General features: G+C 46.6%; 1 protein-coding gene across 1 annotated transcript in view; it reads right to left on the minus strand.

Moving 5' to 3' along the window:
* Positions 1-13613, minus strand: part of ndst3 (N-deacetylase/N-sulfotransferase (heparan glucosaminyl) 3) — a 103334-nt gene that overhangs the window by 53698 nt on the left and 36023 nt on the right. The window contains exon 5 of the mRNA XM_079811504.1: positions 8612-8797. Coding sequence (XP_079667630.1) covers positions 8612-8797 — 186 coding nt within the window. The remainder of the gene's footprint in view (positions 1-8611; positions 8798-13613) is intronic.

The following is a 13613-nucleotide window of genomic DNA, read 5'->3' on the forward strand; positions in this document are numbered from 1 at the left end:
CCATGAAAGTAATCTACTATTTTCTATTATTATTTATACAAAATTTTACTTCTGTCTTTTATAATTTACTGTACCTCATTCCTTATTTCAAACTTGTATGACTTTCTTTCTTTTGTGGAACACAAATGGAGATATTAGGCAGAATGTCAACATCTCCATTTGTGTTCCACAGAAGAAAGGTGGGTAGAGTCCTGCATGGGTCCTGTTTGGTAAACCTGCATCTGCCCCACACCCCAGAGGTGGACAGTAACTAAGTACATTTACTTGAGTACTGTACTTAAGTACACTTTTTGAGTATCTGTACTTTCCTTGAGTATAATTTTTTCTGGAAACTTATGACTTTTACTTCACTACATTTGAAAGACAAATATCGTACTTTTTACTCCACTACATTTCTATCAAGGCCCTCGAAGTAGAAAGTCGTAGCCGCTTTGAAAGTCAGTGGATGATTAATTTTCTTCTTTAAAACGTGATTCTTTTTTTTTTCTTTGCAGACAGCTTAAGTAATCACTCTTTTAGGATCACATGAAGTTCAATGATTTCCAAGTATTTATTTAACACCAATCAATTGATGGCAAAATAGACGGCGACAGTTCCCAGATGCAGTGTGCGCGCAACCATGGCCATACTTAAAAGTTAAAATTCAAAAGAACAGATGTGGATAAGTCTGAAAAAGTGCGACGACACGAAAGTGCACACAGAACGTCTCGGTTACGTATGTAACCCTCGTTCCCTGAGGAGGGAACGGAGACGTACGTTAGTGACTAACGAATGGGGGTTTCGCTTAGAAGCCAATCATCTTCTTCGTATTCAACAGCGCCCAATGGCAGTGCCAATGCCATGGGCATGCGGAATTTGCATGCGTAACTCCGCCCCACCTCGTGGGTATATCAGGAAGTACGCTGGCAACATCGCATTGTGTTACTGCTGCAGGAGCCAAGACTGAACTCCGCGTTCCAGGCAGCACAGCTGACGTGGCAAAGGAAACGTACGTCTCCGTTCCCTCCTCAGGGAACGAGGGTTACATACGTAACCGAGACGTTCCCTTTCGTTCAGTCACTACGACGTACGTTAGTGACTAACGAATGGGGGATCCTATTCAACAACGCCACTCAACTGTCATCCAGTGCCCTGCGTAAGTGTGAGACCTGCCACTTAAGGCCGTAGGACTCCCACTTATCACAGGAATACCAAGGTACACTGGGAAGCATATCCCAGTGAGGGAATGCCAAGATGCCTACCGTAGGGAGGACTTAGAGAATACACATATGACCCGCTGAGGGTTGCATATGGAAGATCTCTAGGGTACCAGCCGAAGGTGGATTTTTAACCCTAGGGGTGGCAGGGACTTGCCAAGGGAAAGACACCTGCTCACTGAGGAGGCTTACGGTGGGAATACTCGTGTGGGGGTCGCCGGAGGGGAACCATGCACACGGAGCACCTGGCCGGACATGAGGGTCTGGGCTCGAAAGGGCAGACTGAACTGATGTCGGCGTAAGCAGTGCTGGAGGAGCTCAGGGCTCTCGGGGAGCTCACCTGAGGAAAATATCGCACGTATCCAGTCCTGGGAGTGGAATGGCGAGCAAGCGAAGACACCTGAGCCTGGCCCATTACCGGCCACCCGTAGGGGCGAGTACATAGTCGGACACTGGCTCCACTCGGAGATTGTAGAATCTGGCGAATGTGTTGGGTGTCGCCCAGCCTGCAGCTCTGCAGATGTCTGTTAGCGAGGCGCCATGCGCTAGAGCCCAAGAGGAGGCCACACTCCGGGTGGAGTGTGCCCTCACACCAAGGGGACATGGTCGGCCTTGCTGCTGGTATGCCAAAACAATGGTGTCCACTATCCAGTGAGACAACCTCTGCTTTGAGAGAGCGCTTCCCTTCCGCTCTCCACCATAACAGACAAAGAGCTGGTCTGAGGTCCTGAAACACTGCGTCATGTCTATGTAGGCGCGGAGAGCGCATACTGGACAGAGCAATGCCAAGGCTGGGTCTGCCTCCTCCAAAGGCAGCGCTTGCAGGTTCACCACCTGATCTCGGAACGGAGTGGTAGGAACCTTGGGCACATATCCGGGCCGGGGTCTCAGGATCACGTGAGAGTTAGCCGGCCCGAACTCAAGGCACGCTTCGTCAACCGAAAATGCTTGCAGGTCCCCGACCCTCTTAAGCGAGGCCAATGCGGTCAGCAGAGCCGTCTTCATAGACAAGAACTTAATCTCGGCCGACCGCAAAGGCTCAAAGGGAGGCCTCTGCAGAGCACTTAAGACTACTGAGAGGTCCCAAGAGGGAACGAGAGGAGAGCGAGGAGGATTCAGTCTCCTCGCCCCCCTCAGGAACCTGATGATCAGGTCGTGCTGACTTACCTTTTTGTCTCCCAGGAGATCGTGGTAGGCAGATATTGCGGCCACGTACACTTTAAGGGTGGAGGGAGACAGCCTTCGCTCCACCCCCTCCTGGAGAAACGATAGCACGGACCCGATCGGGCATTTCCAGGGGTCTTCTTGGCGGGAAGAGCACCATGTGACGAAGAGGTTCCACTTCAACGCGTAGAGACGTCGTGTAGACTCAGCTCTAGCGGAAGTGATGGTAGCGACCACCGCAGGTGGAAGGCTACTCAAACCTACCGTGTCCCGTCCAGAAGCCACACGTGGAGCTTCCAGAACGCTGGACGCGGGTGCCAAAAGGTGCCCCGTCTCTGAGTAAGGAGGTCCGGTCTCAGAGGAATAGGCCAGGGAGGGGCTGTCGCAAGGAGTAAGAATTCTGGGAACCAGGTCTGGCCGTGCCAAAGCGGGGCGACCAAGACGACCTGCTCCTTGTCCTCCCTGATCTTGCACAGTACCCGTGCAAGAAGGCTCACTGGGGGAAACGCATACTTGCGTAGCCCTGACGGCCAGCTGTGCGCCAGTGCATCCGTGCCGAGGGTGCCCTCGGTCAGGGAATAATACAGGGAGCAATGGGAAGAGTCCTGGGAGGCAAACAGATCTACCTGTGCGTCGCCGAACCGTTCCCATATCAGCTGGATCGTCTGGGGTTGGAGTCTCCACTCTCCGGGGAGAGGCTGAAACCGTGAGAGCTCGTCGGCTGCACAGTTCAGGTCTCCAGGGATGTGGACAGCACGAAGGGACCTCAGGCGCTTCTGACTCCACAAAACGAGATGGCGGGCGAGTTGAGACATACGGTGGGAGCGTAGACCGCCCTGGTGGTTGATGTACGCTACTACGGCCGTGTTGTCTGTCCTGAATAGCACATGTTGACCCTTCAGCAACGCTCGGAAGCGGTGCAGGGCGAACCGTACAGCCAGTAACTCGAGGCAATTGACATGCAGGGCGCTGGGGTCCTGTCCAGGAGCCCGCGGCTGCTTGTCCATTGCACATGGCACCCCAGCCCGTGGATGATGCATCTGTTGTCACAACAACATGCCGGGAAGCTCGTTCTAAGGACACTCCGGTCCGTAGAAACTTGAGGTTCGACCACGGGGTGAGTGTCTGTAAGCAGGCCCGGGTCACTGGGACCCGGAGCGTGCCAGACCGCCATGCCCATCTCGGGACTCGATCGCGTAGCCAGTGCTGAAGCGGTCTCATATGAAGCAATCCGAGCGGCGTTACCGCGGCTGCAGATGCCATATGCCCCAGGAGCCTCTGAAAGTGTTTCAGTGGAACCGCACTCTTGCCCTCGAGTTGTCGAAGGGAAGTCAGCAGAGACTGCGCGCGCTCGCTCGAAAGCTGCGCGCACATGGCGACCGAGTCGATATCCATACCGAGAAAAGAGATCCTCTGCGCGGGGCAAAGTTTGCTCTTCTCCCAGTTGACCCGAAGGCCCAGACGGGCTAGGTGATGGAGCACCAAATCTCTGTGTCCGCAAACCTGCTCTCGAGAGGGACCCAGTATGAGCCAGTCGTCGAGGTAGTTCAGGATGCGGACCCCGTGCTGCCGAAGGGGCGCAAGGGCTGCCTCGGCAATCTTCGTAAAGACGCGAGGGGACAGAGATAGCCCGAATGGTAGAACCGCGTACTGATATGCCCGCCCCTCGAAAGCAAACCGTAGGAACGGTCTGTGTCGAGGCAAAATGGAGACATGGAAGTAGGCGTCCTTCAGGTTGATCGCTGCAAACCAATCGTGTGGACGAACGCATTCGAAAAGGCGTTTCGCTGTCAACATCTTGAACGGAAACCGGTGAAGGTAACGGTTCAAGACGCGCAGGTCCAGGATTGGCCGTAGCCCACCGGTCTTTTTGGGTACAATGAAGTACGGGCTGTAAAACCCGCAATTCATCTCGGCTGGAGGGACAGGTTCGATCGCACCCTTCGCCAGTAGGGTGGCAATCTCCGCTCGCATGACGGGGGCGTTGGCCCCGATCATGGTGGAACGGACTCCCCGGAAGCAGGGAGGAACCTGCGCGAACTGAATCGCGTAGCCGCGCCTGACGGTCCGCTCGACCCAGCGGGACAGCCCTGGAAGCTGAAGCCAGACATCCAGAAACTGCACCAGCGGGGTCATACGGTGTACAGACGTACCCGGTGTGGGCTTGCAGCGATGCAGCGTCACCGGCCCGGACATGGGAGGCTGTGGGGCGTCCCGGTGCGGGGGCACGGTTGACAGCTGCGTCCTGACAGAGGAGACCAGGGAAGGACGCACGTTCCACTGGGGTCTGCTCTGCCAGGAGGCTGGCGACAGAGTGGGATGCGAGTGGCGGGACCCGTGGGTGGCGCGCACCGTCATCACCGGACTCTGTGGGCTCAGGGATGGGAGTGTTAATTCTTTCTTTGACCAACATAGGGTGCTGCTGACCCGGGGGCCAGCAGCTGAACAAAGGATTCTCCCCCGGCCCTCCACCGGGGGAAGGAGTGGTCCTGCTACCATCTCCTCGAAAGAATTTCCCATCCCTGAGCCGTCCGTCTCAGGAGCGCCGCTTGGCCTGGCGTTTAGCGGGGCGCGGGGCGGCCTGAGGGGACTTGGACGCCTTCCTACGGCTTCCTCCGCGACCCGGCCCGGGTGAAGGCTGCTGCTTGGACCGGGTGGGAGGGGCGGGGGCCTTAGGAGGGCGTCCTCGGCGTGGAGCAGACTGAGGCGACTGTGCCGGCGGCTGGGTGGAGGCAGCAGCTGGCCGCCGGGGCAGTACATGTTTGATTGCCTCAGTCTGCTTCTGGGCGATTGAGAACTGTTGGGCGAAGTCCTCAACCGCCCCGCCGAAGAGGCCGGCCTGGGATATGGGGGCATCGAGGAACCGGGTCCGCTCGGTGTCCCGCATATCGGCCAGGTTCAGCCACAGGTGACGCTCCTGGACCACATTTGTGGACATCACTTGACCCAGGGAGCGTGCGGTCACCTTCTTCGCCCGGAGAGCGAGGTCGGTGGCGGCACGCAGCTCATTTAAGAGCCCCGGATCAACTCCACCCTCGTGCATGTCCTTGAGGATCCTGGCCTGGTAGACCTGAAGGATCGCCATGGCATGCAGCGAAGCGGCAGCCTGCCCCGCGGCTCTGTGCGATTTCGACACCAAGGTTGATGTGAACCGACAGGCTTTGGAGGGGTGCTTAGGATCACCACGCCAGGTTGAAGCGCTCTGAGGACACAGTTGCATCGCAACAGAACGTTCAACTGGAGGGATCCCAGTGTACTCTTTAGCTGCCGCCCCATCGAGGACGGAGAAGGCGGAGGAAGCCATCGAACGGTCGCGGGAAGACAACGGGGACTTCCAGGACCGCGTGAGTTCCTCATGCAGCTCGGGAAAGAAAGGTATTGAGGGCAAGGACTGACGGGTGTCCCAAAAACCAATCGAGCCTTGAGCGTTCGGGACAGGGTGGAGGGTTCCACTCGATCCCTAAGCTCGCGGCTGCCCGAGACAACATGACTGTCAGCTCTGGATCTGACTCGGGCAATGCTGGCACGCCCGAGGGCGGCAGCACAGCCGAGTCATCATCTCCAGAGGACTCGAGCCCACCTTGTGATGCGGTGATCGACATCGCATCCTCCTCCGGAGCGCCAAACGAGATGGGCGGGGGGGCCGGAGCCGGCCCCGCGATCTGCATCTGAACGCTCGCAGGTTGCAATGTGCAAGACGGGGGTGTGGCCCGAGGCATGAGCGTCGGGGCTTTGTTCCACACCGTAACCGTCAAGTCACCCTGACCACCAGCCGAAGTACTGGGCCTCTGGGACTCAGTAGATCGGGGTGTGGTAGAGGGGACTCTCACTTCAGTACGAAGGTCATGGGGTCTTGACCGCAACATTGCGATGGTCATGTTCCCGCAGTGAGAACATGACTCATCCGCGAACGCTGTCTGAGCATGCTGAAAGCCCAAACATACCAGACAGTGTTCGTGCCCATCAGAGGAGGAAAGCAACCGACCACACCCAGAAGTACACGGACGAGACATCCTGAAAAGGACGCGTCACGTGTAAGCTCTTTTATGAGAGGAAAGCCTCGCAGAGAACGCCGAAGCGCCCAGGGACCACACACCAGCTGTCTAGCGGACCACTGCGCAGATCAGCAGGCAGGCAGTATGATGATCACTGGAACGCGCCGTAACACCAACGCCTCTGGAAAGCTGCTCGTCTCGAAAAGCTGTCGAAGACTCAGATCAGGCTTGTAGGAGTGAAGAGATCCTCTTGGCTCCAAAGCAGAAACATAATGCGATGTTGCCAGCGTACTTCCTGATATACCCACGAGGTGGGGCGGAGTTACGCATGCAAATTCCGCATGCCCATGGCATTGGCACTGCCATTGGGCGCTGTTGAATACGAAGAAGATGATTGGCTTCTAAGCGAAACCCCCATTCGTTAGTCACTAACGTACGTCGTAGTGACTGAACGAAAGGGAAAGCTGCCTCTCAGACGCCAGACCACAAGTACTGAATTTTAGTCTATTGGATCTACTAAAATCTTATTATAGTCAATTAAAACTAGACTAAAACTAAAACAATTCAGATGCCTAAAATGTTATAGTCAAAAGACTATGACTAAAACTAAATAGAAATTTGCTGTCAAAATTAACACTGGTATGAAGTATGGTTGGTTAAATGATTTTTATAGATTTACCTGCCAAGTTGCCATAGCCTTGTGGATACAGCGCTAACGCATAGGTAATGTTCGACAATGATGTTAGTTAGCATGCAAAAACGTAGTTGGGCTAATAATGTTAACTGAAGTCCTTTCAGAAATGTTTTTTTACATAATCCTGTCAAATAAACACAATGTAGAAACCTTTCTTTTCTAGTATGATTTTGATGCTAGCATGTCAGATGGAGCATGACTGGCTGAAACCACCATGATGGAACAGCGTGCATTCATACAACAATGCAACAATAATAAAATAATGCATTTACTTTTACTTTTGATACTTAAGTACTTTTAAAAGCAAGTACTTCTGTACTTTTACTTAAGTAAAAATCTATCTTTACAACTTTCACTTGTAATAAAGTAATATTTAACAAATAGTACTTTTACTTTTACTCAAGTAATGGAGTTGTGTAGTTTGTCCACCTCTGCCACACCCACAGTACTTGACAGAACACCCGACCCATTATCCGACCCGTCCGGTTTGACATAAAGACCATAACCCGAACTGCAGTGGCATTAGAATTGTCTCTCCTAAAACTCTGCATTGTATATACGTAGATGTTGGTCCTCTTAGCAGCATGAACAATTTAAATTTTAATTCAAAATGAATTCAAATTGTGAATAGAATATATACAGAAATAGAGCAAAGAGCGATCCCTATATAATCACTGAAGCTGCATGTCAGTCACTTCAATTCAGCGTGATTGGCGAAAATGCTCAATGGTGCAGTAGCCTGTCATAAAATGTACTGGTAACAACGGGTGGCGTTGTATAACATATTAGTGGTTCACTCATTGGGGTACCCTGCATGAGGGTGAGTAAAGGATGACAAAACTTTCCTTACAGGGTGAACTATCCTTTTAAGTGAAATCTTCAGATAACCATAGGGTCTTCGACCAGAGATGAAGGACAGAGACAGCAAAAAGCTATTTAAAAAATGGATTCAAAGCTGTGGTTAGGGACATCTAGTCAAAATCTGTGTGTGTGTACCACTAATAGATTTGGCTGTGGTGAATGCACTATGGGGTATTTCATCTGAGTCCCAGTGTGTCATCATTAATTATTTTGGAGCGTGTGTGTGTGTTTCATTGATTTGCTATGCTAGCTGTTGCTTGTATTTTGGCAGTCTCTTGCAGGCAAGTCTCACTGCATTTTTCACAACACTACCTGTGTAGCAGCCAGTTCCAAATCTATACGGCCCCCCACAAAGCATGAGACGGGGCCCCATCCACAATCATTGATATTATGTATGAAAGTTTATTATTGACAGATTAGCCTACTAGCATAGTATAATGGGTTAAGAACAAATTATAATATGAGGAACAGGGAATAGGACTGGCTAGGGTATAGAACAGGGTACGACTGCCTGTGGATATGAAAATAACATAAAATATTAAACTATTTAACTTTCTAATATTAATATTCCCTAATATAAAGTTTTGAGAGTGTCATAATGTTTTCTTGCGATTTTGATCCCAGATGCAACTTTTTTTGTCATACGCTACAATAGATTTCTGTGTGGTGTAATAAAGTGTCCAGTATGTGATGTAGCGTACCATAATGTCGTTATGAATGAATCCCTTGCGGTGGCGTGCAGGTTTGAGGTGTGGGTATTCCTCAGTACTGGTCACTCGTATCCCCCATGCTTTCTTCCAAGCCTCATACAGCTGAATGTGGACTGGATATACACCAGAATGATGAGGGGCCACAGCATATCCCAGATCTACTGGAATACCATGCTCCTGTAATGAGAAATACACACCAATATATATATATAATATATATATATATATATATATATATATATATATATATATATATATACTTGTAAATACACCAATACATATATTTATATTTTGATGTCAAGCGCATACACAAGCATATTACAATCTTTCATAAACACACATACACAGGGATGTCACAAGTAACCGAGTACTGATGTAGCCTACTTGTAGAAGTGACAGCAGTAATTTGATCATAAAAGCAAAATAATTTGATGACACAACTTTCAAATTCAGAAAATATACACTACAGTTAAAAAGTTTGTAGTTGGTAAGATTTTAAAAAATATTTTTGAAATAAGACTCTTGTGCTCACCAAGGCTGCATTAATTTGATAAAAAATACAGTAGAAACTGTAATATTGTAAAATAAATCATTTTTGCAATTTAAAATAACTGTTTTTATTTGAATATATACACTGTAATAATAAAATGTACTGGTAATTTTCTGCCAGGACATTATCCAGTAATTTTACGGAAATTTCTGTTAACCCTTAAAACACAAACTAATGCAGTGTGTTCAGAATACAGGTAAAACACCTGTAAAAAAAAAAAAACAATACGAAAAATTCCTTCATATTTATACAGTACATTGTGCCCTACTTTTTTTTACAGAGTACTGTATGTAAAAATGTAATTTATTCATGTTATGGCAAAGCTAGGCAGCAATTACTCCAGTATCCAGTGTCACATGATACTTCAGAAATCATTCTAATATGTCCTATTGATTGTTGCAAAGGCCATAACCATGTCTTGAACATTGGGGGCGACCGATTTTTTATAAAGCCTATAGAACAAGTGAAGGAAATTCAAGGTCTAATTTTAGTTGCGAAATAATAATTTGAACTATTTGCAAATAATATTTGCATTCATTTGCATTAATGTTCTTTTATTTGTATGACTAATATGTTAAAAACGTAAAACGTATCTTGTCTCCATGAATCACATAAATGCATATTTTCAATTCAAAATGACAATATTTGAGGGGAAAAGTCAAGTAGTTTGCATTACTGGATGTTACTGCCAGTCGTTTAGCATTTCTATCCCAAAACAGTTCATATATAATAAATGTTTAGTTTCTTACCTCACTCTCTTTCAACATTAAACTGACGCTTTGCACTGGAATTCACACTGCTTCTGTGAACAGTAAACCCAGCCTACTCTGATTTGATTGTTCATCTCTTTGACAAACACTGTTAGACCACTGAGGCAGACCAGACAAAAAATTTTAAGGGTCACTTCAGTGATTTAGCATTAAGCTTTGTATCAGTTGAAACCCCGTAGTATATTTGAATTGTGGTACTTTCCCCCCTCATGTCCCCCTGAGACGAGAGAATTGTGCATTTAATTTCTGGAAAAATCCTCCAATGACGCAAATATCGTCATTTTGCGTCATCGGAGGATTTTTTGGCCAGAGGCTAAAAATTACAACCAGTAGAGGGAGCTGTTCCGCATGTTTTCAACCCGCCCACAGGGGAGAGATCTTACGCTCAGAATGAAAATGCGCTCGACTTGACCTCGGACATTCATAACCGAAGCTTTGCAGAGCAAAGTGAGTGTTTCAACTTTTCAATGAATTCCTATGAAGGTTTAGCTTTCCATATGCGATCAGAAAACGCGCCAGACTGGACACGCGCTGAGAATGACAGCCGCGCTTACCTCAGCTCTTACTTCCCTCTCGTGCTGAATAAAAATCTGACTCCTGCTGCGTTTGTCCTGTGACTTTCGTTCGGCTCACTCACACTTTATTGAAAATAGTTCAGTTTTTAATTGTAGTGTTTATTCTCTAACTGAACGAAATTATTGTATTATTATGAAGATCAAAATGGGGGGGGGGGGGGGGGGGGGATGGGTCATACAGTCATTTCTAATTATTGACTGTACCAATGTCTATGGTATAGTTATGGCCCTGATTGTTGCAGGTTGTGACAAAAAACAAAAAAAACAAACTCTGAATTAAAGGGTTACTTCAGCGATTAACATTATGCTTTGTATCAGTAGAAACCCGGTACACTCTTAAAAAAAAGGTTCTATATGGCACCAAAAATGGTTCTTGGCTCGTAATCATAGAGGAACCAATTTTGGTGCTTCAGTGGTTCTTCAGCGGTTCTTCACAGGTTCTTGGACTAAGGTGCTATATAGTACTGCTAACTAAGGTGCTATATAGCACCCCTACCATATACAGAACATGTTAAGATATGGTGCTATATAGAACCAAAAGTGGTTCCTCTATGATTACGACGAAGAACCATTTTTGGTGCCATATAAAACCTTTTTTTTTAGAGTGTAGTATATTCAAATTATCGTACTTTCACACCTCATGTCCCCCTGAGATGAGAGAATTATGCATTTTATTTCTGGAAAAAAACCTCAGATGGTGCAAATATTTGTCATTTTACATCATCGGAGGATTTTTAGGCCAGAGGCTATAGACTACAGCCAGTAGAAGGAGCTAGTTCCGCATGTTTTCAACCATAGAGGTGGGATCTCACTCACAGAATGTAAATGCGCACGGCCAGACTGGACACACTTCGTGAATTACTGCTGCCATGGTGGGCAAGTGATAACCAGTAGCCGTGGCTTTGGGAGTGGCCTCGTTGAGCAGCGAAGCAAGTGCATTCTGGGAGTTGTTGTCTTTCATCCACATGAGACAAAAATACATTTTCTCTCTTTTGCAAGTCTAGAAGGCACCAAATTAAAATATAATTTCACATTCCTACTACATAAATGACCCAGTTTAAATACAGATTCATCTTCCCAACACTGAAGTACCCCTTTAAATTGAAGAAAAAGATTGTTGCATGTCAAGTCTGGTTAGAGAACACATTGTGACATATACATATATGCACTGAGATAATTTATCTGTTGAGTGCTTGAGTAGACAAAATAACCAAAAATCCCTTTTCTCCGAAACAGACGCACACACATACCTTGCGCCCTCCTTAACACACATTCGCACTTATCTTCAGAGTTACACAGAGCTACCTCAGAGCTATTGATTCGAGACTTCGTGATTTTTATGAAAAATCCATTTTCATTTTTAAATTTCTCTGGGCTAACTAATTAAAATCAGATAGGTGAGATAATAGACATCTAAAGAACTGCTGAGTCGATAACTGTATTTTGAGGTGAATTTTCAGATTTAACTTCCATATCATGAGGATCCAGTAATCCATAGAATTTCCCTCAAGAGATTGCACACACACGCACTCACTCACTCACACACACACACAGACAGAGAAAACCACCCACATCCTCCATCCTCTCATGTACACTCATCTGTTAGCTTAGCTGCACAGCTCTGATTTAATCAAGCCCCCAAACCAACAAAGGCAAATCAAAGCTGTCTTTTCTAGATTATCAAACTTCTGCTCGTGGCCCATTAAAATTCTCTGTCAGCTTGACTCTCACAGTCTCTGCCCTCTGAGCTGACAGACACTAGCCTGTATAACTTAGCGCCCAAAGTCAAAAGCATGCTAACTTGACCGTGGTCACTCATGCAGGAGATTTTTCATGGGAACATTTTGAAGTTTGCTGTTTTTGATTGCCACAGATTTTGAGCAGATCCTAATGACAGTATGTATTAAAGTTGGCATGAAATGGAAATTCACCCAATCTACTGTATTTACTAAATGCATTTTATTGATCTTATTGTAAACAGATCATACATGCACGTTTCATTTTATGTTACATTCAATCAACAACCGATGAATTGAACCAAGACCCCCCCCCCCCACATTTCTTCTTTTCAATAATTTGTTTGACTCTGTTGTACGTCACAATACAGAAGAAACAACACACATACACACGTTTATTTTTCTAGTATGGTGGATAATTTCCATTGGCTTCTATTACAGATATCTTCTATGCCATAACTATCACACTTTCTGCATATTTAAATCTTAATTAAGACATTATTTAGTATTTTTATTGAGCTTTTTTCCTCGCAGGGACTGTTGGCTGTTTCCCAAAATGGAGTTTATTTCAGGTTTTACTATCCTTGTGGGAACATTTGGTCCTCATAATGTTGTCAAAACCTGACCCATGAACAAGTGTTGGGGGAGCTGCTTTAAAACTGTTCACTCTAAAAAAAAAAAGGTTCTATAGTATTGCACCAAAAATGGTTCTTGGCTCGTAATCATAGGGGAACCTTTTTTAGTGCTATATAGCACCAATTTTGGTGCTTCAGTGGTTCTTCAGCGGTTCTTCAGAGGTTCTTCAGCGGTTCTTCAGAGGTTCTTCACCGGTTCTTTGACTAAGGTGCTATATAGCACCTCTGAAGAACCGCTGAAGAACCACTGAAGCACCAAAATTGGTGCTATATAGCACTAAAAAAGGTTCCCCTATGATTACAAGCCTTTTTTTTAGAGTGTTGCATCCTATGAGCTATACTGATGAAGTAGTTAAATAATTTAATCAGAAGAGTATTTCTCTGATACCTGTTAATTTTTAAATGGTTTATCGTCATTTCACTTTTTTATATAGATCATCAATTATAAATGAATTTTTATTTTTATGATGCATTTTCATATTTTAAAATTGAATAATAATAAATGAATAATAAATGAAATGGCATGAAACGGAAGTTATAAAAGTCTTTTCTTCCGTCTTATGACGTAAATATGTGAGTGAAACGGCTTCTTGAACTAGAAAAATTGAAGGGATTTGGTTTGAATTGATTGGATCATTGGATGGTTGTGGTTTGCTATTGCAGTGATCTATTGCATGTGAGTAACAGGACATCCCACCCTCACGCCAGTAAGTCATCAGAGAAGAGA

The sequence above is a fragment of the Gobio gobio genome, assembly GCF_949357685.1.
Source record: "Gobio gobio genome assembly, chromosome: 3".
Taxonomy (NCBI): Eukaryota; Metazoa; Chordata; class Actinopteri; order Cypriniformes; family Gobionidae; genus Gobio; species Gobio gobio.